This window comes from Pecten maximus, chromosome 18 (genome assembly GCF_902652985.1).
Source record: "Pecten maximus chromosome 18, xPecMax1.1, whole genome shotgun sequence".
In the NCBI taxonomy this organism is placed as follows: domain Eukaryota; kingdom Metazoa; phylum Mollusca; class Bivalvia; order Pectinida; family Pectinidae; genus Pecten; species Pecten maximus.
Window position 1 is genome coordinate 3,671,357 of NC_047032.1, and position 25,101 is coordinate 3,696,457.

Genomic DNA, 25,101 nt, shown 5'->3' on the forward strand with positions numbered 1-25,101 from the left:
GTATGTACATCCCTTTGTGTGGGGACGTTTACTGTATGTACGTCCCTTTGTGTGGGGACGTTTACTGTATGTACGTCCCTTTGTGTGGGGACGTTTACTGTATGTACGTCCCTTTGTGTGGGGACGTTTACTGTGTGTACGTCCCTTTGTGTGGGGACGTTTACTGTGTGTACGTCCCTTTGTGTGGGGACGGTCACTGTATTACGTCCCTTTGTGTGGGGACGTTTACTGTATGTACGTCCCTTTGTGTGGGGACGGTCACTGTATTACGTCCCTTTGTGTGGGGACGTTTACTGTGTGTACGTCCCTTTGTTTGGGGACGCTTACTGTATGTACGTCCCTTTGTGTGGGGACGTTTACTGTGTGTACGTCCCTTTGTGTGGGGACGTTTACTGTATGTACGTTCCTTTGTGTGGGGACGTTTACTGTGTGTACGTCCCTTTGTGTGGGGACGTTTACTGTGTGTACGTCCCTTTGTGTGGGGACGTTTACTGTATGTACGTCCCTTTGTGTGGGGACGTTTACTGTGTGTACGTCCCTTTGTGTGGGGACGTTTACTGTATGTACGTCCCTTTGTGTGGGGACGTTTACTGTATGTACGTCCCTTTGTGTAGGGACGTTTACTGTGTGTACGTCCCTTTGTGTGGGGACGTTTACTGTATGTACGTCCTTTTGTGTGGGGACGTTTACTGTTTGTACGTCCCTGGGTTGTGGGTTGTTCTCTTTACATAGAAGCTTTACTGACATTTTGATTTTAACAGTATTATTAATTCAGTATTATTATTTCTTTAATACAGCTGGAATTCTTTTTGCATTTCACCTTTTTAGCCCACCATCATCAGATGGTGGGCTATTCAAATCGCCCTGCGTCCGTGGTCCGTCGTCCGTCCCTCCGTCCCTCCGTCCGTCCCTCCGTCCGTAAACAATTCTTGTTATCGCTATTTCTCAGAAAGTACTGAAGGGATCTTTCTCAAATTTCATTTGTAGGTTCCCCTTGGTGCCTAGTTATGCATATTGCGTTTTGAGACCAATCCGAAAACAACATGGCCGACAGGCAGCCATCTTGGATTTTGACAATTGAAGTTTGTTATCGCTATTTCTGAGAATGTACTGAATGGATCTTTCTGAAGATTCATATGTAAGTTTCCCTTGGTGCTTAGTTATGCATGTTGCATTTTGAGACCAATCGGAAAACAACATGGCCGACAGGCAGCCATCTTGGATTTTGACAATTGAAGTTTGTTATCACTATTTCTGAGAAAGTATTTAAGGGATCTTTCTCAAATTTCATATGTAAGTTTCCCTTGGTGCCTAGTTATGCATATTGCGTTTTGAGACCAATCAGAAAACAACATGGCTGACAGGCAGCCATCTTGGATTTTGACAATTGAAGTTTGTTATCACTATTTCTGAGAAAGTACTGGATGGATCTTTCTGAAATTTCATATGTAGGTTTCCCTTGGTGCCTAGTTATGCATATTGCGTTTTGAGACCAATCAGACAACAACATGGCCGACAGGCAGCCATCTTGGATTTTGACAATAGAAGTTTGTTATCACTATTTCTGAGAAAGTACTGAATGGATCTTTCTGAAATTTCAAATGTAAGTTTCCCTTGGTGCCTAGTTATGCATATTGCATTTTGAGACCAATCTGAAAACAACATGGCCGACAGGCAGCCATCTTGGATTTTGACAATTGAAGTTTGTTATCACAATTTCTGAGAAAGTATTTAAGGGATCTTTCTCAAATTTCATATGTAAATTTCCCTTGGTGCCTAGTTATGCATATTGCATTTTGAGACCAATCTAAAAATAACGTGGCCGACAGGCAGCCATCTTGGATTTTGACAATTGAAGTTTGTTATCACTACTATTTCTGAGAAAGTACTGAATGGATCTTTCTGAAATTTCATATGTAAGTTTCCCTTGGTGCCTAGTTATGCATATTGCGTTTTGAGATCAATCTGAAAACAACATGGCCGACAGGCAGCCATCTTGGATTTTGACAATTGAAGTTTGTTATCGCTATTTCTGAGAAAGTACTGAAGGGATCTTTCTCAAATTTCATATGGAGGTTCCCCTTGGTGCCTCGTTATGCTTATTGCATTTTGAGATCAATTGGAAAACAATATGGCCGACAGACCGCCACCTTGGATTTTGACAATTGAAGTTTGTTATTTCTATTTCTCAAAGTACTGAATGGATCTTTCTCAAATTTCATAAGTAGGTTCCCCTTGGTCCCTTGTATTGCATTTTTGGACCAGTCTGTTCTGAAAACAACCTAGTAAACAAACAGCCATTATCGTTAAATCTCAAATTTCTTATATAGCTAGGATTCTCTTGTTTGAAAAGTACTGGAGGGATGTCTCAATTTGCACAGATTAGTAAAATGAAGGGAAAAGTAGAGAAAAGATCAATCTGACATGGAACCTATGAAGATCATTCAATGGTGGGCGCCAAGATCCCTCTGGTTTAATCCATATTTGAAAACCTGACAGTATATTCAAGAATTTTTTTTTCTTCAGCGTTTTATATATAATTAGTTAACATGGATATATTCTCACTAAAATAAAATTATATGATACAAAACTGAGCTAAGTTTGTTCAATTTGTATTTATATTTCGGTGAAGAATTATCCATCACTTCATTGTCACCTCAGAGCTGGTGTCATTTTCTTTCACACATTTCAGGGACATTTCCCATGTTGGATAGATCCGAATCAACCTTCATGGAAAAAGACCACTTACACGTGACTTTATTCTAAAAACCTTTATATAAAGGATGACGCCATCATTTTATGTGGTTAAACCAATATAAAATCAATATCGAGTGACATCATCGATTTTGCAGCACATCATGGTGGTACATGTACGATTTCTTTTGCCCACTTTTACAGTTTGCTGTATTTGTAGATAAGAGAAATAATCGTCACGTGCACGTGCAATGAGATACATGTATACAGTATCTGAATACTTGGGATAAGGCTTTTAATGTTTAACACTCGTCAGAACCTAATGATATATTTAACATTGCCCTTCAAAAATTCAAAATTGAAATATACAAAAATAAATGCATATGTCTTTCAACATCATACAGGGCGATATAGTCCTGTTACATATCATTGTTTACAATGTACAATCAAATTGCATAATCATTAGTTGGTGCGGGACTTGCTTTTTAGCTCACCTGGCCCGAAGGGCCGGTGAGCTTATGCCATGGTGCAGCGTCCGTCGTCCGGCGTCCGGCGTCCGTCAACTTTTTCTTTAAATTGCTACTAGTCCTAAAGTATTGAATGGATTTTCACAAAATTTGGTCAGGAACATCCTTGGGGGAAGGGGAACAGAGTTTGTATACATTTTTACTCTGAACCCCCAGGGGCCTGAGGGGCGGGGCCAAATAGGGGAAATAGGGTTATTCCTTTAAATCGCTACTAGTCATAAAGTTATGAATGAATTTGAACCAAATTTGGTCAGTCATAAAGTTATGAATGAATTTGAACCAAATTTGGTCAGGAACATCCTTGGGGGAAGGGGAACAGAGTTTGTATACATTTTTACTCTGAACCCCCAGGGGCCTGAGGGGCGGGGCCAAATAGGGGAAATAGGGTTAATCCTTTAAATCGTTACTAGTCATAAAGTTATGAATGAATTTGAACCAAATTTGGTCAGGAATATCCTTGGCAGAAGGGGAACAGAGTTTGTATACATTTTTACTCTGAACCCCCAGGGGCCTGAGGGGCGGGGCCAAATAGGGGAAATAGGGTTACTCCTTTAAATCGCTACTAGTCATAAAGTTATGAATGAATTTGAACCAGATTTGGTCAGGAACATCCTTGGCAGAAGGGGAACAGAGTTTGTATAAATTTTTACTCTGAACCCCCAGGGGCCTGAGGGGCGGGGCCAAATAGGGAAATAGGGTTACTCCTTCAAATCGCTACTAGTCATAAAGTTATGAATGAATTTGAACCAAATTTGGTCAGGAACATCCTTGGCAGAAAGGGAACAGAGTTTGTATAAATTTTTACTCTGAACCCGCAGGGGCCTGAGGGGCGGGGCCAAATAGGGGAAATAGAGTTATTCCTTTAAATCGTTACTAGTCATAAAGTTATGAATGAATTTGAACCAAATTTGGTCAGTAACATCCTTGGCAGAAAGGAAACAGAGTTTGTATAAATTTTTACTTTGAACCCCCAGGGGCCTGAGGGGCAGGGCCAAATAGGGGAAATAGGGTTAATCCTTTAAATCGCTACTAGTCATAAAGTTATGAATGAATTTGAACCAAATTTGGTCAGTAACATCCTTGGCAGAAAGGAAACAGAGTTTGTATAAATTTTTACTTTGAACCCCCAGGGGCCTGAGGGGCAGGGCCAAATAGGGGAAATAGGGTTAATCCTTTAAATCATTACTAGTCATAAAGTTATTAATGAATTTGAACCAGATTTGGTCAGGAACATCCTTGGAGGAAGAGGAACAGAGTTTGTTTAAATCTTTATTCTCAACCCCCAGGGGCCTGAGGGGCGGGGGGAAATAGGGTCACTCCTTTAAATCGCTACTACTCCTGAAGTATTGAATAGCTTTTCACCAAATTTGGTCAGGAACATCCTTGAGGGGAGGGGGAACAGAGTTTATATGAATTTTTACTCTGTACCCCTAGGGGCCTAAGGGGCGGGGCCAAGTAGGGGAAATAGAGATTAGTCTTTTAATTGCTACTAGTCATAAAGTTTTAAATGGACTTAAACCAAATATGGTCAGGAATATTCATTGGAGAAGGGGAACCGAGTTGGTATAATGTTTTACTCTGAATCTCCAGGGGACTGAGGAGTGGGGTCTGATAGGGAAAATAGGGGTTAATCCTTTAAATCGCTATTAATTATTAAGTTACGAATGGATTTTAACTAAATTTGGTCAGGAACATCCAGAGAGGAAGGGGGGGAAAGAGTTTGTATAAATATTGAGGGGCCTGAGGGGCTGGGCCAAATAGGGAAATAGGGGTTACTCCTTTAAATCGTTATTTTCATAAAGTTATGAATGGATTTGAACCAAATTTGGTCTGGAATATCCTTAGGGGAAGGGGGGAAAGGGAGTTTATATAAATATTGACTCTGACCCCCAAGGGGCCTGAAGGGAGGGGCCAAATAGGGGAAATAGAGATTTGAGTTTTAAATGGATTTGAACCCAATTTGGTCAGAAACATCCCTGGTGATGGGGGAACAGATTTTGCATAAATGGTTACTGTGACCCTCAATCCCATAACTATGTATAGTATCGCTGGGCATTAAGGGATAAACACAATTTTTATGTAAAAATAGGCCAAAGGGTTTTCCCCACCCTAAGGGACTTAGTTTCTTTAAACACCATTATTGTGTAAAAATAATCCATATGGTCTTTCAGAGAGTACATTTTTTATATGTATTGACAAATTGAACATGTACATTATTTTGACATTTGGTCAAATCCAACCAGGTGAGCGATACAGGCCCCATGGGCCTCTTGTTTACATTTTATTGTATATTTTATCTGCAGCATTTGAAATAAAATAATATAGCAAATAATGACATCCTTTGTTGAAATTATCATGTTTGGCTCAAAACATACTTTGTAAGGTGTGCGTTTGAGATTACATGTACGTGCGGCAACCTTTGACTCAAGAAATTTAAATGTTTTTATTGTTATTTAACGCCAATATGCACATGCATGTCAACCTGTTTTATATAAATGCGATACACGGTAATGGTCATTTATAATGTAGATATAAGTATTCCTAAAACAATCTTCTTCTACCGTTGTCTCTCGATGTTAAAACTGTTAACAGATATTTTAAAAGTATTTGCATGAAATCTGTCGAACAGTGACGTACATGTATTTGTCGTCATTAGAATAACACAACTTCCGGTTAATGGGGGTCGTACTTGATTTGTGTATAAGAATGCCCTGAATTTGAGGGTGTTTTTTGAAGTGGTAATGAACGGTCAAGTCATTAAAAACAAAATGCATACACATGTAAATAAATCAACAAGAACGTTTTATTTTTCACAATAACATTTTCGAATCATTTATCGAATCAATCACCAGCATACTACCACAATGATCAACATTGTAGAAAAATAATACACTTTTAGATACCACAACAGAGCAGGACCTCTTAGTCTGGAATACCTTACCCGACCACATACACGATTCAAAACATTCCTTGCAGGCTCAGGTAGATTTGGTTTTGGACATCCATAGTAGCAGCCAGGGTCATTTAAGGACGTGCCCGGTTTTCGAGGTGAAGGAGTACCCAGAGAAAAACCACCGACCTACGGTCAGTACCTGGCAACTGTCCAACGCAGGTTGAGAACTCGCAACCCAGAGGTGGAGGGCTAGTGATAAAGTGTCAGGACACCTTAACCACTCGGCCACCACAGCCCTTCGGCTCGGGATGAAGCATTATATTTGGTATACGAAATTTTGTGTCGCCTATTTAAAGGACATTTATTTGCCCAACTTCCTGTATCTGTGGAAATTTACGCCAATTACGCAGAGTCCTTTTGATCGCGAGAATTCCCCCCACACGTAAATGTATCATTTGGAAACCAATTGGCGTAAGCTCAAGCTACAAATGGGTGGATCGATCTCGAAAATTAACCCTAAGCGTTTAATTTGCGTATCGAAATCGCGAAATTAACCCTCCGCAAAAATAACCATGTTTACAGTAGCCAATCACAAAAGAGAATGTAAAAGTAGAAGGCGGTGCATCATCTGTATAAGGCCTTACCACAGGCGTCTGTTTCTGTATAGGGCCTTACCACAGGCGTCTGTTTCTGTATAGGGCCTTACCACAGGCGTCTGTTTCTGTATAGGGCCTTACCACAGGCGTCTGTTTCTGTATAGGGCCCTACCACAGGCGTCTGTTTCTGTATAGGGCCTTACCACAGGCGTCTGTTTCTGTATAGGGCCTTACCACTGGCGTCTGTTTCTGTATAGGGCCCTACCACAGGCGTCTGTTTCTGTATAGGGCCTTACCACAGGCGTCTGTTTCTGTATAGGGCCGTACCACAGGCGTCTGTTTCTGTATAGGGCCTTACCACAGGCGTCTGTTTCTGTATAGGGCCTTACCACAGGCGACTGTTTCTGTATAGGGCCTTACCACAGGCGTCTGTTTCTGTATAGGGCCTTACCACAGGCGACTGTTTCTGTATAGGGCCTTACCACAGGCGTCTGTTTCTGTATAGGGCCTTACCACAGGCGACTGTTTCTGTATAGGGCCTTACCACAGGCGTCTGTTTCTGTATGGGGCCTTACCATAGGCGTCTGTTTCTGTATAGGGCCTTATCACAGGCGTCTGTTTCTGTATAGGGCCTTACCACAGGCGTCTGTTTCTGTATAGGGCTTTACCACAGGCGTCTGTTTCTGTATAGGGCTTTACCACAGGCGTCTGTTTCTGTATAGGGCTTTACCACAGGCGTCTGTTTCTGTATAGGGCCTTATCACAGGCGTCTGTTTCTGTATAGGGCCTTACCACAGGCGTCTGTTTCTGTATAGGGCCTTACCACAGGCGTCTGTTTCTGTATAGGGCCTTACCACAGGCGTCTGTTTCTGTATAGGGCCTTACCACAGGCGTCTGTTTCTGTATAGGGCCTTACCACAGGCGTCTGTTTCTGTATAGGGCCTTACCACAGGCGTCTGTTTCTGTATAGGGTCTTACCACAGGCGACTGTTTCTGTATAGGGCCTTACCACAGGCGTCTGTTTCTGTATAGGGCCTTACCACAGACGTCTGTTTCTGTATAGGGCCTTACCACAGCCGTCTGTTTCTGTATAGGGCCTTACCACAGGCGTCTGTTTCTGTATAGGGCCTAACCACAGGCGTCTGTCTCTGTATAGGGCCTTACCACAGGCGTCTGTTTCTGTATAGGGCCTTACCACAGGCGACTGTTTCTGTATAGGGCCTTACCACAGGCGTCTGTTTCTGGTTGGTATTTATAGAGAGAGAAAAAACACCTTATTGCTATAGTAAGAGTAGAGGCTATTTTGTCATAAATACTTCCCAGACGCACGCGCCTGTGGACTAGCACACGGCGAGAACAATCAGGATTTATGGGAACCAGGATTACACGTCGAAACATTTCACATCTGTGCTTGAAACAAAAAACAGCTCGTATTCGAAAACACCTACAGACTATAAACTAAATGCAATCGCATGATTTGAAAGTTTAACATCTAATATCTTTATGTTATAATTGTTTTGGAATCATAACAGTATTTCATAAGTCTAACGTATAAATAGTACTAAACACTGTTGTAAATGTTTATACAGCAAAACAGAAATTCAATGGACATGTGATAAATGTGTTACAGTGGCGGGTAGTGTACTGGTGTACAATATCTCTAGATCTGTAGATGGAGTGATCGTAAGAGGCGACTAAATTTGGGATCTTTACGGTGGCTGATTTGTTTCGTCTTTCGCCAATAGATGGCCGACAATCTATTGTCTTACTAATGTTGTTCCTGAAAGCTTTAACGAACCCAAAAAGAAATGTAAACTTGTTGCGTTGTTGGAATAACTGTTTATTTGAAACAGAGAATTACGTTCATACTAGTACATGGTTGTAGTGTTCATATATACTGTATATATGTATGTCATTATATAAGTTTGCTATTACTTAAGCATTGAACTGTTACCAAATGGTAGTATACAGTCGATATGAATACAATTTGGGTGACAGATAAATAGAATGTCGCCCGTTAGGTAGGGCGACATGAAATATTTATCTGTCACCCAAATTGTATTCATATCGACTGTATACTACCATTTGGTAACAGTTCAATGCTTATATTTACATTCATAAAGATTTTTTATTTAGTGTAGGTTATGACGCGTTTAAACTTGCCGCTTACCCTATCACTGACGTCATCAAGTTCAAATACCGGAACAGCCGAAATTTCCAGAAGGAATAATATAGTTCCTGATGACGTTATTAATAGCAAGCACATAAGAACGTTTTTGTACAAATTTGGCTTTATTTTTTATTTCATATACGCTTGTAGGTATCGCCAAATTGTTCACAATTGCATAATTTCTGATTGTTCAAAATCGAAACCGTTTTTTCTGCGCAATGATATAAAGTTAACATTTAGAAGTGATGCGGTTCGAACGGGCATTGCCCAGGACAGACTCGATTCCTCGGAAACACTTATGTTTCTATCGACTGGGTTTACGTTAATTTAACAAGAATACCAGCGTTTAGATTCTAAATGAAAGTCGTCTTGACAGTAGGGGAAATGATTCCAAGGATATTTCGTTCGAAACAGATTCCAGTCTAACCGGTCAACTCAGTGTCGCTAGGCTAACTTAGCAGACGATTTTCAACTTCACAGGGGCTCGATTTTGTAAAGTAGGCCATTGAGATCAGTGAATAATCACAAAACTAAAATCCAGTAGGCCTACACATATTCAACCGGAAACCATGTCGATACTCCCGATATTTATGCAAGATTGTTTTTATAAATACATTACTTTTATTGTTGTCGTATCTTGCATTTCTGAAAATTCGGAACGAGCCCCTGTGAGTATGACGACATTCACAATTTGATCATATTTCGTATAGATCAAGAGTGGCACTTATAGTAATTTCGCGTTGACTACATTTTTCTAATTATAAAATGATACTCTCATAACTTGCGATGTTGCTTTATTTTTCGTTGTGGCTTCTGTAAATAAATGCTAGCATTCCAAAGCTCTCTAGGCCGAAAGTAACTGGTGGCCATTGTTTAACCTACAACACTTGGAGCTGTATTCCTACACTGACCGAATCACTGTAAATTGTAGTATACAGTCTCATGAATACAATTTGGTTTACTAACGACATATAGACAAATGCAACACAGAATGTAAATATTAAAGTGTTATGGTTAATAGTTAAATGTACCAGTCAAGCATCCTTTGTGTACCGGACGTTATTGTTTGTATGTGAACATGCGCAGTAACGGGTGATGACAACACTACAACGATTACTTGTGTAACGTCCGCTCTCCATGAACACGGGACGTGAAAGTTCGTTTTTGGATGGTTGTGGTGCGATAAACATAATTCGACGCAGGATGTAAAGTTTACCGATATTTATTAATCTAAATGAAAATCCCGAAGGTACAATATAATCCAATGAAGTTTCATCCATCTTCCACACTATCGCCGGCGCATTCACACTTTACAATTCACACACATTTAAACAAATCTAAATCTACATATTTACATCCTAAATATGTACATCCAAACGGCACTAAGTCCGTTTAGACTGAAAGCTGCTGGAGAACGCCTTATGCAAAACGCGCAAGTCTTTTTATATCCCCTGAGAGTTAATTAATATGTATCATTTGAGGATGTGGTCAATTGACCAATCCTGACCTTTATTACATAATAAAGATTGTTTGTTTTTGTTTAACGTCCTATTAACAGCCAGGGTCAAGGACGTGCCAGGTTTCGGAGGTGGAGGAAAGCCGGAGTGCCCGGAGAAAAACCACCGGCCTACGGTCAGTACCTGGCAACTGCCCCACGTAGGTTTCGAACTCGCAACCCAGAGGTGGAGGGCTAGTGTTAAAGTGTCGGGACACCTTAACCACTCGGCCACCGCGGCCCCATCCATAATAATAACAAGGAACCAAATAAGGGAACATAATAAAGAACAAGGAACCAAAATATCCGGAAAATGGTTAACACTAATCAAATGAAAAAGAAACCAAAACATAATATCCGGAAAATAATAAAAGGGAAATAACTCTTAATAATCATAATAAATGTAAAATTAATTACAAATTAACCCACTCATTAGTTATACACAACAGTACAGCGTTCTCTAAGATGTTGTGATGTGTAATAGTGATATTTACTGACGTGAAGTTTTTGTTGACGTCATCTTCGTTAAGTTAGTGGGTTTAGATACAGTATGGATATTGACAGGTTTGGACATTTTTTCACCCAAGGAGATGTTTCTGTCACCACTTTCCTTGTGAATCCTGGTTTTCTTGACCACGGGGTCGTGTGAATCTCCAAACGTTATTCCAAAGACTGGATCGAACAAGGAATGTGTTTGCAACAAATTTCTAGAGAAGCCATTTTCTGTCATTCTTGGAATTGTTCGTGAAAGGAACTGGACACCGGGTGGACTCGTTGAATGGGTCATGACTGGGTTGGAGTTTACAAGGAATGGATTACGTGAAAAGTGTCCGCTGTGCTGTGCATGGAATTGAAGAGTTCCAGGCGGCAATACACTATTTGCCGATCTCGCATTGGCGTCATGAGGAGCTTGGAAGAGATGTGGTCCCGTACGGATGTCATTATTGGTGATCAGAGGAGCGTTCATGATGTCATTTTGAGGCGAAATGGGCGATGGCGGCAGGAACGGACTTGTGTGGTCATTGGACGACGCCATAAGATTTATAGATGGCGTCGCATGAATTCTCATCTGTAAAGCTTCATTGGCGCTGATCGGATTCGAAATGGCTTTAAAGAAGGTATTATCTGTGATGTCGAGATCTAGTATTTTATTTAAACCAAAAACCATGAGCGGGTCGTGAAAAGGACCCGCCATGTTACTCATCAAATCGAAAGCTGTTGTTGGATTGAGCGGGTGTCGAGGCGGAATAGCTGAAAAGGGTGGCTGTGATCTGTGTGGAGATTCTAGTCGAAATGGTAGCTTTGTTGTAATAGGTACATTCACACCTCTGCTCAGACTACGCAGTGGTTGTGGAATGTTCCGGAAACTGTCACCAGCTTGTTGATTTAGCCAGGATGGAGAAAGTATTCGTGCGTTTTCTCCTGCTACTTGAAAATTATTTGACCCTCTAAGAACAGCAAGATTGCCGAACTCCGCGGCAGTAATCTGTGGCATGCCTGGAGAAGCATTGCCGAACTCCGCGGCAGTAATCTGTGTCATATCTGGAGAAGCATTGCCGAACTCCGCGGCAGTAATCTGTGTCATATCTGGAGAAGCATTGCCGAACTCCGCGGCAGTAATCTGTGGCATGCCTGGAGAAGCATTGCCGAACTCCGCGGCAGTAATCTGTGTCATATCTGGAGAAGCATTGCCGAACTCCGCGGCAGTAATCTGTGTCATATCTGGAGAAGCATTGCCGAACTCCGCGGCAGTAATCTGTGTCATATCTGGAGAAGCATTGCCGAACTCCGCGGCAGTAATCTGTGTCATATCTGGAGAAGCATTGCCGAACTCCGCGGCAGTAATCTGTGACATATCTGGAGAAGCATTGCCGAACTCCGCGGCAGTAATCTGTGTCATATCTGGAGAAGCATTGCCGAACTCCGCGGCAGTAATCTGTGACATATCTGGAGAAGCATTGCCGAACTCCGCGGCAGTAATCTGTGTCATATCTGGAGAAGCATTGCCGAACTCCGCGGCAGTAATCTGTGTCATATCTGGAGAAGCATTGCCGAACTCCGCGGCAGTAATCTGTGTCATATCTGGAGAACCACTTCCTTTAGGTAAAGACGTTGGATCCGTCGTTCCAGAGACTGTTCCGTCCAACAATTCTGTTGATCCAAAATGATTGGAATCCTTTGGCACAGCGAACTGGTTTATCTGGGTTGCTCTTAACTTTAACAAAGTATCGACTTGGTTCTTCTTTGTATCGAATGGAAGTGAGGGAGGTTTAGATTCCAATGGAAATCCAAAGGCAGAAAATTGTTTGACTCCAAGGTCTACATTTCCTCCTTCTGACGAATCCAAGAAATCGAGTTTGCTGTAAAGTTGATTTTCTATGTTTCTCCCGTGTTGAGAAATATCGATGGGCGTGATGTTGTTTTTGACGATAAAATTTGAGGAGTTGTTTCTTCCAGGAGCGAGCTGCGTCTGACTTTTCGTTTCAGTATTGCCGGAAGTTGGGACATCGCGATCGTTATTAAGAAAAGGGTTAATACTTCCGGTACTAAACAATGTATTGAACTTACTTCCGGTGTTCAACGACCAGTCTCCATTGTTAAACCATGGCTGAATACTGTTTCCGGTGTTCAAGTTATTCCGTATATTACCCTGAAACGTGTTTCCGGAATTAAAATGAAGACTATTTCTCCAACTGTGTCTCTCTCCTGTGTTCATATTTCCAATATTTTGAGGCAAGATTCCATTTACAGAGCTGAAACTTATTGGAACATATCTCCCGGAACGGAACACCAGTGGAACACTGCCTTTAAGGCTGTGGGTGCTGGGGACATTGTTTCCGGAATATAGGTCAAAGGGAAGTTTCTTCCGGGTCCAGATCCCGTAGACGCTTCACTGGTGTGGAATCGGTGTCGAAATGGCGCTTTGGTTCTCGGCAGGGGCAGTGAGAAGCCGTGAGGAACAACCACACCTCGTGAAGGATAAACACTGAATGTTCCACCTACAATAATATTGATTTAGCTGCATCAGTTAAATAATTCCGCATAAAAACTTAACAACGAGTCTCTGGTGACATAGTGAGGCATTCTAACCAATGGAAGCCAATAACATTATGCTTGTTTTCGAAAGCGATCCTAAAATAGAGAGGACCGTGATAGCTCATTCGGTTAGAGCCCAGCCTACATATAGGGACCACAGAACCAAATCAAAAATAGAATGTGGGTTTTCCCCGTTTGGGCAGAAGATTTAATAGGAAGGTGAATACATCGAGGCCTACTGATTGGATATTAAGGTGAGAGAAGTTTCCAAAGTTTTAATATGTGGGTCGGGCAATACATATAGATGTAAAATATATAGAAAAAACAGTTATTTTTTTGCTAGCCGGTTTTTGTCAGGGGGAGGTAAGTAAGTGTGTATTCTGTTGTTAATTTAGATGAATTTTTGGTGCTGATTTCAATACAAGATGGCAGCCCCCATATAAAAAAAAAATTCAAATTGGTAGAATTTTTTATAATTCCATTTAGAGGTTTCCGAGATGACATACTTCAAAATTATTGCTACTGGACCAGTGTTGAAAACTCCATTTAAGCAGTACAGTGATAAACGTTAATATTACCGTCTATGGGAAATCATTTGGTTCCGTGGTCCCTATACTTAACCTCAGGGAAAGATTAGAGGTAAGTCGTTAGATGCACCCTACCCGTGACAGTTTGTGTTCCTTAAGAAGCTGAGAAACAAGCTGGTCTGTGCTGTCGTGGGTGTGTCCTTGGACAAGACATTTGGCCTTACTTACTCCGGTTAGAACGCTACGGACATCACGAAGGTTACTATGTGAGGTAGCCACTAACTACTACAATGAGACACCGAAACAAACAAAATCCGAGAATACGCTCAGCTCAAAGTACTTGCACTACTAAAAACGAATTAATTTCAGAGAAAGGGTTGTCTTTATTCGAATTGAAAAACAAAATATCTCTCTTTTACCAGGCCTCGTTTTCTAAGATCAATATGTTTCAGTATCTCTATTTAATACTAGATTATTGTTATTTGATAACTCGTGAATAAAATGAACATTTGTTGGAACACTTATGTGAAATGTAATGCATATAGTATATAAAGACATATTAGAGATAGTTATTTTAGTATTACAATCAGCAAAGCAACCTCTGTCTTGTCCGTCCGTCAATAGAATTGTTACCTCCATGTCTTGTCCATCCGTCAATAGAAATGTTACTTCCATGTCCTGTCCGTCCGTCTATAGAAATCTTACCTCCATGTCTTGTCCGTCCGTCTATAGAAATCATACCTCCATATCTTGTCCGTTCGTCAATAGAAATGTTACCTCCATGTCCTGTCCGTCCGTCTATAGAAATCTTACCTCCATGTTTTGTCCGTCCGTCTATAGAAATGTTACCTTCATGTCTTGTCCGTCCGTCTATAGAAATGTTACCTCCATGTTTTGTCCGTCCGTCTATAGAAATGTTACCTCCATGTCTTGTCCGTCCGTCTATAGAAATCTTACCTCCATGTCTTGTCCGTCCGTCTATAGAAATCTTACCTCCATGTCTTGTCCGTCCGTCTAAAGAAATCTTACCTCCATGTCTTGTCCGTCCGTCTATAGAAATCTTACCTCCATGTCTTGTCCGTCCGTCTATAGAAATGTTAACTCCATGTCTTGTCCGTCCGTCTATAGAAATGTTACCTCCATGTCTTGTCCGTCCGTCAATAGAAATGTTACCTCCATGTTTTGTCCGTCCGTCTATAGAAATCTTACCTCCATGTCTTGTCCGTCCGTCTATAGAAATCTTACCTCCATGTCCTGTCCGTCCGTCTATAGAAATCTTACCTCCATGTCTTGTCCGTCCGTCTATAGAAATCTTACCTCCATGTCTTGTCCGTCCGTCTATAGAAATGTTAACTCCATGTCTTGTCCGTCCGTCAATAGAAATGTTACCTCCATGTTTTGTCCGCCCGTCAATAGAAATCTTACCTCCATGTCTTGTCCGTCCGTCTATAGAAATCTTACCTCCATGTCTTGTCCATCCGTCTATAGAAATCTTACCTCCATGTTTTGTCCGTCCGTCTATAGAAATGTTACCTCTATGTCCTGTCCGTCCGTCAATAGAAATCTTACCTCTGGGTCTTGTCCGTCCGTCAATGGAAATCTTACCTCCATGTCTTGTCCGTCCGTCAATAGAAATGTTACCTCCATGTTTTGTCCGTCCGTCTATAGAAATCTTACCTCCATGTCTTATCCGTCCGTCAATAGAAATGTTACCTCCATGTCCTGTCCGTCCGTCTATAGAAATGTTACCTCCATGTCTTGTCCGTCCGTCTATAGAAATCTTACCTCCATGTCTTGTCCGTCCGTCTATAGAAATCTTACCTCCATGTCTTGTCCGTCCGTCTATAGAAATCTTACCGCCATGTCTTGTCCGTCCGTCTATAGAAATCTTACCTCCATGTCTTGTCCTGCGTTGCGCCTCTGTGACAGATTCCAGGGCCCACAGGAAGAGGAGAACATTTAGAACTTCCATACTCTGTCAACCTGTAGGATTATAAAGTTTTCGGGGGATTATATTAACGCAATTACACGTAAATCGGGAAATGTCAAAATGCTCTTCTATTCTTGTGATGTTAACAAATTAAAGCTAGATATTTTCTAGAAGTGGCCTTGTGGTTGTGTTCATTGTAAGTTTCATATTTATTGTAAAGAATGTTTTATGCAAGTTTCAACAGCTTATCCAGGCCTTCTCACTATATAATTTACATATAGAACACAAGTGACACAATGAAAACATGCCTATTTCTACAATACAGTATGTGTTACTATCGAAATCAGTCGTTGGGTTTAATAAAAGTTTGCATGTATCTAAAGACATTTGAATTCAGGCCCACAGTAACATGCGGTCAATCTAATTAAATCTAGATGGTCATTTGGTATCTCAATATCTCACTTTCAGGGCGAATTGCCAATTTTTCGATATGTCATCGATCTCACCCATTCGCCCATCAAGTATCTGAAGCTAACCATTTCGGTACAGCATGAACATTGAATATATCTACTGTTTATGCTTCGTGGGACGAAATGACTTGAAACAGATTGACAGATTATACAAGCTATGCACTCTAGCCATGCTATTTCGCACATACGAAATTTACTTCCAAGATTCTGTAAGTAGTGATTTGATTGGTTACTCCAAAAGGTCATCCTGACATGACCCTTTATGTCGTTAGATGTTCATGTGATGTAGTGAGAATAACCATCTAGATTTTAATTAGATTGCATGCAAGTTTCTAAAGTTTCTTAACAAATTCGTTTCCAAATTGAATCCAACTTTTATTTTCATTTATAAATATTCTAAAAAGTAGCGAAAGACTTTACATAGGGGTTGCCCTATAAGAACATACTGCAATATGTACAAGATTTGATCTTAAAACAAAATCAAAATTAAGGGAACTACATGTACATGAAAGTCTAAGCCTTTGTGTGCAAGACATCCATCTTACAATCACCGAGCCCAAAATGTTTAGTTGCGGGAGTCAATATCACTTTAATGGGGTTATAAATAAATCCATTGGAGGTAATGAACTAGCCTGGGGTTTCTCTGGCCCTGTCACCATGTCTGGTCTGGTGTCAGGGCCAGAGGAAACTCGGGCTAAAATGAATCAAGTGATCATGGCGCGAAGGCCGCCACGTTAAAGAATATTTTTATTAGAACAACATTCAGTTCATTATCCCGTACAACATACACAGAATGAAGATAGTGTTGTTCCTCTATGGTATCTATAAATTGTTGGTCCCATAGAACATTTTCCCAGTAGACATGAACGATAGATATCAGTTTTAGTTCGATTCTCATGTTCAATTCAATGCTTGAGTTAGCATCCGGCTAGTGTTCGGAGGTCCCGGGTTCGAACCCCGGTCTGGCCGCTGCATTTTCTCCTCTCCTGTTACAAAATTGGCGCCAAAATCTTTTACATATATAAGTAAAATATATACATACATATACATACAGCTAAATCACTTGATGGACACGTCTGAAAGACTATTATTGGTTCAAATTCAAGTACACCAACCTTAATCCTCGAAACGCCAGCCGCAGAACGGACGTCAAAACTTCAGTGGAATTCAGGGGAGCCCGATATCATATTGTAATATTCAAACATCTGCAGCGCCTATACTGTCGCTAATTACACTGGTATATATATAGATATATATATACATGTACGTAGTTAGAATGCATTTAACGGACACGCGTGAGTGATCTCTGGACACGATACAATGGCCATTGTGGTTTTTTTTGTATAAGAGTCACTTATAATGGACAGTGTCCGAAGCCCTATTGTGTCCGTAGCGCTATTGTTTTACACCACAAAACAATTAGTCGACATGCGCTTACCTACAAATAGAGAGTGTACATATTTTGTAAGGTAGGCCTTTAACATCAGTGAATAACCACAAAACTAAAATCCAATAGGCCTATACATACACACCGGAAACCATGTCGATGCTCCCGATTTTTCACAAGATTTTTTTTTTTATGTATTCATACTGGACTTTTAATGTTGTCGTGTCTTACATTTCTGAAATTTCGGAAACGAGCCCCTGTGAGTGTGACGACATTGACAATTTGATAATTCTTAGATCAAGAACGGCGCTTAAAGTTATTTTGTGTTGACTACATTTTGTTTTAATTATAAAATATTATTCTCATAACTTATGAAGTTGCTTTATTTTTTGTGTTGTGGATAATAAATGCTAGCATTCGAAATCTCTCCAGGCCGAAAGTAACTGGCGGCCATTGTTTTGACCAGCAACACCTGGGGCTGTATTCCTACTCTGACCGAATCACTGTAAATTGCAGTATACAGTCTCATGAATACAATTTGGTTTACTAACGGCATATAGGCAAATGCAACACAGAATGTAAATATGTATATATGTTCAAGCGTCGCTTTTGTCACAGGCCTAGTTAGCGAGAGGTAATTTAATTCAGAACGAGTACTACAATGTACATTGTACCTATACAGTGCATAGCAAATATACCACCGATTCTCTTTAATCGTGTACGGCTATTTACGTGCTAATTATCAATTTTATGAAACTTTATTTTATTTAGATGTACAGAGAAAAACATGTTTACAATAATGTACAAACAAAATTTGATGTGGAGGACAAATTGTGAGATTTTTTGAAACATAATCTTGACAATTTTTTCATAAATTTCTTAACTTTTTACCTTTTTTTGTGCTCATTTTTTTCTGATCATTTATTAGCATTTATCAATTAATATATATAATCATCTAAATATAGTTTGCTTTCTGTATTTAAAAAAATGACATTTTGATAGAAAGTGGAATTCATCATCGATTTCACGTAAATTACAATAAGGATAAATTCTATCTTGATGTTCAATATTATTCCATGTCCTAGTATCCACTATCAAGTTATGATTACAAGTTCTAAATGTACACAATAACTTTCGCTCATTGTCATTTGATAATTCTAAAAATTTTCTACGTCACCATTATTTATATATATCAATGACAAACAGATTTATAGAAATTAAAATCTTCATTTGTAAATTCTTGTAAAAACCTGAGGTACCTCCCATATCCGGGACCAAAAGAAAAGTGTACGGCTATGCTGAAAAACAATAGTAGACAATACAACGTTGACAATGCATAGTAAGCAATATGGAGAAGGTAGTAGGCAGCACGCAGTATCCAGTACGAAGTCAGGAGTGCGCTTACCCCACTACCTATATTCACGAAGAAGAAATTTGTATGTAAAAATTCTCTCATTAATCAATAGAAGAGAACCAAATCAAAAGTAAAATTAATAAAGGGGTTTTCCTTCGATTCAATAAAGTTTAGGTCGTAAAAAAAAAAAAAAAAAAAAATACTGGAAAATATGTTTTTTCCCCAGTAGTAAAAGTTATAATCTTTACATTAATACGACAGTTTTACTCTCAAAATAAACCAAAGTTCATCGAATATTAAGTCCTTAAAATTATTCATTCGACCCGAAGTATCTCTAATTACTGCAAAGACATACGGTATTTGTATAAGATACGCGTTTTCCCTGTATATTTCAGAGTTAATTTCATTACTTCACAAACACTCGTACGCTCGTCGTTCTGATATACACCAGGTTCAATCGTACTAACCGGGCGCCGGTGCTTACACCTGGGCGTCGATGAATTTTACACCCGGGCAACGACAATTTCTATAGAAAATGAACGCCGAAGACGGATCGGAAGAACGGTTGAGGTATTTTTTCTCCTTTTTTGATGTGATAATGCTGTCCTTCAAGGAAAATAACCCGACCACGGAACACTTTGATAAATTGGCTCTAACTTACAAGGATAACGGATAGGAAAAACACCTCTCATTTTTTTGCTAATTCGCCCACAGTGTAGGCGGGTATGACCAAATTATGCCGCAATCAACGAATTATGCAACATACATTGTATATAGCAAAATCTGAGATCGAAATGACTGTAAATCTCACAGTTTATCGGAATTAATTGTTTTGACATTATCAAATCTTATTAGATTGATTGGTAATAGTTAAATAGGAAAATTAAACATTTCCGTATTTTACACCTGTAGCAACGGAGACGCCCTTGAGCTTTACACCCGGGCGCCGCAATTTGCTGACATGGTAGTGATGTAAAGATTACCAGAGTTGGCCTTTTGATGATTTTTGTTATGTATTTTTTGCATTTATGCAATTCGTTACAATTCATTCACGGACAGACCTCTTTAAAGGGTCGAGGAAACGGAATTAAACACAGAAAAACCCCACCTACGTTTGTTTGATCATGTGCACATGTGGATTATCATATTCATTCAAAAAAAAGATCGTAATGGTGTGCATTATGCGCATATTCGATAAGGCTTTAAGATGTTTCTCAGCATTACACTTGTGATAACGACGGAGAACAAGGAATATACAATGTGGGGCCGATTGTGTTTCCTCTTCGGGAGATTAAATATGCTTTCTGCATACATCATCTCTGTTTTAGAATAAGGAAAAAAACCGAGCAATACTGTGGCTTAATATGTATGATAATTATTGACATGCGACATGCATGCGTGTGGTGAGTGCGTATGTGTGTTTTGGGAGGCTACGGTATACTCGTGTTAAGTCTCCTTGTGATAGGCCGGAACTTTTGCCGATTTATAGTGTACCTCACTGCAGCATACTGCCGAAGACACCCAGCAGGATACCCCACCCGGTCACATTATACTGACAACGCGCGAACCCGTCGTCCCACTCCTTGTATACTGAGCGCTAAGCAGGAGCAGTAACTACCATTTGGTATGTCTCGGCCAGGGGACAGAACCCAAAGCCTTCCTCACAGCGGCGAACGCTCAACTAGAGGCTTTCATTTTCTATAGAAATTATCATTGCTCGGGTGTAAAATTCATCGACGCTCAGGTGTAAGCACCGGCGCCCGGTCAGTACGATTGAACCCGGTGGTATAGAGTTCATCAGATGAAAGTGTGCATGTTTCTGATGTCCGAACGAAGGAATGCCCCTTTAATTAAAACGTCTTTGATGTGGGTATTGTTACTGGTTTATAGTGAATTATAATTGATGGTGAATGTCAATTTCATTGAAGTAAAGATGTGTGATCATATATATATATAAAAAAAAAGTAACACGTGAGCTACAGATGTACATGTAAGATGCGCATGCCCAGACGAACCACCAATGAACTGTTAATGCATGCAGTCGCACATCATACCTACATGGGTAAATTTGATATTCAGATATATACACTATGCTACATAATTAATATAGAATATATGTATTCAAACGCACGAGTAAACTGTATGTAATTAGGATAGAGAATGATATAGCATACGGATTAAATCTTACTGTTATCTCACGTGATTAAGACAATACTACATTGTATGTGAATATCACTGGAAATCTTATCAGGGCAAGTAACAGACAGGGGTAAGTACTGCTGATGATCTACCATCGAGACGCTCGGGACATATGTGAACATTATTTGTATTTCTCCAATTTCATCTAACGTCTTAAATTCACACAAACGAAAAATGCCTTTAGGTTTTTTAAAGTTTTGATGTTGTTTTTATTACAATATAGACCTCCGCCATTTTGTATTCATGAAATGTTATATGATATATATGTATCTTGGAATCATATATGCTATGTAGCATTTGGAAACAAATTGAATTGAATTGTACATATATTAAAGATATGTACAGAACTAGGTGTCTAATGTGACAAAAACAACATCAAAACTTTACCTGTAAACAGGTACACAAATTACAGGTGAGTACGGGACCAGGTCTCTAATGTAACAAAAACAACATCAAAACTTTACCTGTAAACAGGTACACAAATTACAGGTGAGTACGGGACCAGGTCTCTAATGTAACAAAAACAACATCAAAACCTTACCTGTAAACAGGTACACAAATTACAGGTGAGTACGGGACCAGGTCTCTAATGTAACAAAAACAACATCAAAACTTTACCTGTAAACAGGTACACAAATTACAGGTGAGTACAGAACTACATGTAGGTCTCTAATGTAACAAAAACAACATCAAAACTTTACCTATAAACAGGTACACATATTATATGTTTGTACAGCACTAGGTCTCTAATGTAACAAAAACAACATCAAAACCTTACCTGTAAACAGGTACACAAATTACAGGTGAGTACGGGACCAGGTCTCTAATGTAACAAAAACAACATCAAAACTTTACCTGTAAACAGGTACACAAATTACAGGTGAGTACAGAACTACAGTTGAGTGTAGACTAAAGGTTACACAAAGTGCACTCCGAGTCCACTCCGTTTGGACTCGGAGTGCACTCCGTTTGGACTCCAGGTAAACTTGGAGTGCACTCGGAGTGCACTCCAAGTTTACCTGGAGTCCTATCAGGCCCCAATCCTACCTGGGTCCACATGTATCACATGTACCTGTAACCAAGTACATATATACATAATGTTTATAGATAGGTGTATACTCTTATACATTTTGACTATATCATCTTATTATTTTGTTGGTTCATTTTTCATTGGTTAACTAACAGCATCTAATATAATTGATTTTTTTCTATTACTTAACCCTATGTAAAATAAATAGATCTTGCACTTTGTTGAAAATGTATGATAGCATTCCTTTGATTTGAAGAGTTTTAACAAGCCACGTCAATTAGTAGAAAATTGGCTATAAACAAAAATGTAGCAAGTTGTGTGTGCAGTTCTCTGAAAATGTAGAGTTTGATTGTGTACTGGACATTACTTGTACTCGAAGTACTAAGTACTGTTTTTAATGTATTTCAAATACTTATCTTCCAACAGTTTATATTTATCTTAACATACAATAAAAAAGAAAGTTGTTTTTTTTACACCTTGATAGCATATTCCGGATCTAATGTCTAATTTTGATTTACAGTTTAACATCAGACTTACATTTCTATTTGGTAAACCAACTTTATTTTTGTTATGCCTGCCTCATTAAATCCCGGTCATACATGGAGTTCTTTTAACAGTTATATCGGATATATCCTCCTCCTCCTCCCCCCTCCCCCCCAACTTCCAGGTCAATATTTACCTGTATATCAAGCGTGAGTACATGGATGTGGAGAAAAGACAGACTTACACTGACCCCAATAATGACCCCTTCCTCCAAGTTTACCTCATAAGGTGTGAAGATCTGGACAGGTGTACACACGGTCATCTAACTAGATAAAGGGTTCATTCCCACTCAGCCAACATGTTGTTTTTGCTATATAAACATTACCTGAGTTTACCTGTGGAAAATGTAGGTATAGTCTGTTTCAGTATACGTATACATGGGACTCAAAGGTGACTAACAATAAAAGTGATGAAAATGTTTAAGAATACCTTTAAAAATATACATTCATGTGTACGTATTAATAACAGAATACATATACTGATAATTTATTACTTATATTAATAATGATAGTACACAACACTTCAAAAATGAAATAACGGAAAAATCTTTCATAATTAAAAATGCACCATATACAGGTAACAATGATATACAGTGTACTTTCAATCATTTTTTCCCTTGTTCTTTTTCCCCTTTCAATTAGATATTCAAATTCAAATTCAAATTGGTTTATTTCTCTTTTCATAACATAATGCATAGAGAAAACATATTTACAATATTATATACAATCATTATTCGTGTAGTGTTCGTTTGTAGATATACAGCACATTCATAATATACATAACTTGTTTTAAGGAGGACAAATAATATTAGTGATTATTCTTATAAATGTACACAATTTTTTAAGTGTTTTTATATTAGTAGCATTCATAAGTTCATTAAATTTAATTACATTCGGTCGTAACCAAAAATACTTGTCTATATACAAATTTCTTTCTGTAGCTAAATTTGTACATTCAAGTAAGTAATGAAATTCATCACCAATCTGTTGACTAATGCAATGTGGACATTTTCTATCAATATATTCAATCTGGTGCCATCTGCCTGTTTTAACAATAAATTTATGATTAGTTGTTCGAAATTTACTAAGAGTGATCCTGTCTTTATCATCTAAAATATCTAAATAATCTTCAAAATTAAAATTATTTTTAAAAATTCTATAACATATAGATTTTGATGAGTTATTAACATCACTCTCCCAGTTCTGTAAGTACTGGTCATTTAGTCTTAGCTTAATAACATGTCTAATCCATACAGGATTACATTCGGATGTAAACTGGTTATTCCATAAATAGCTCATTCCACATTCGTTAAGTATAGATTTAACAAAACTGACATATGTAACAGGCCTATTTTCAATATGATGACAGTAACAAAGGAGTTTGTATAAAGTTATATTATATTTACTATCTTTAGAATGTGTCAACTGTGACCAATATGATATTAGTCTTGTTTTATATGATTACTATCTTATAATAAGCAACTAATTCTTACAAATGGAATTATTGTTTCAACAAAAATAAAGGTGCATTTTGTTAAAATCACATAAAGAGTTAACGGCATAAACTTAATGATATGTAGTCAAAACTGTTTACAAGAGTATGTGTATGTAACCAACACAAAAACAACCAATTGTTATTCCCTCAAAATTACAATAAACAGTATACACCTTGGTCCAATCATTTTACCAGATCCATTAGTTATTTTTCTCTGAACACTTACTGTTTCCTGAACATTAACATTCAATTTCATAAAGGGACCTAAGTGTTTATGATATACTTTGAGAAATGGAACTTGTGTATTCTAAACATTATATACAAGCGTAATTTAACATTCAATTTCATAAAGCAACTTGAACTTGCAAGGGTTATGATTACCATATACTCGTGTTAAAGGAAGTGACAATTATATAGACTAGTATTTCTTTGTAATAATAAGATTGAACTATTTATTACGTGAATAATTTCGTAGGTGAAGACTGCATATATGAGAACCGCCGATATGATTAATTGACTTTGGTGATATTGTGAACTTTATCCGTGCTTTCTAGGATTATACTGATTTGTGCTTTATTATTCAATCAGTTTCACTGTTATACATGATTTGTTTTACTTGAACTATTAAAATGTGATTTAAAGTGTTTTGTTTTTAATCGTTTTCTCTTAAGTACATTATATATACCTGTTATATATTACAATGAAACAGGTAACGTTGACTTAAACGTATTGATAATGTGACCTTTCAATGTAAAG

At 38.7% G+C, this 25,101-nt stretch overlaps 1 protein-coding gene across 1 annotated transcript; it reads right to left on the reverse strand.

Moving 5' to 3' along the window:
• Positions 1-10,525: 10,525 nt before the first annotated feature.
• LOC117316544 lies at positions 10,526-15,922 on the reverse strand. Its single transcript, XM_033871181.1, has 2 exons — positions 15,832-15,922; positions 10,526-13,374 (listed from the first exon to the last, which is right to left on the reverse strand). The coding sequence occupies exon 2, from the start codon at positions 13,089-13,091 to the stop codon at positions 10,866-10,868; it is 2,226 nt and encodes a 741-aa protein (XP_033727072.1). The 5' UTR covers positions 13,092-13,374; positions 15,832-15,922; the 3' UTR covers positions 10,526-10,865.
• Between the last annotated feature and the right edge of the window lie 9,179 nt (positions 15,923-25,101).

Bases quoted from the DNA above. Each gene is read 5' to 3' on its own strand.
- LOC117316544 (XM_033871181.1), bottom strand. From the start codon at position 13,091: ATGAACACAGGAGAGAGACACAGTTGGAGAAATAGTCTTCATTTTAAT.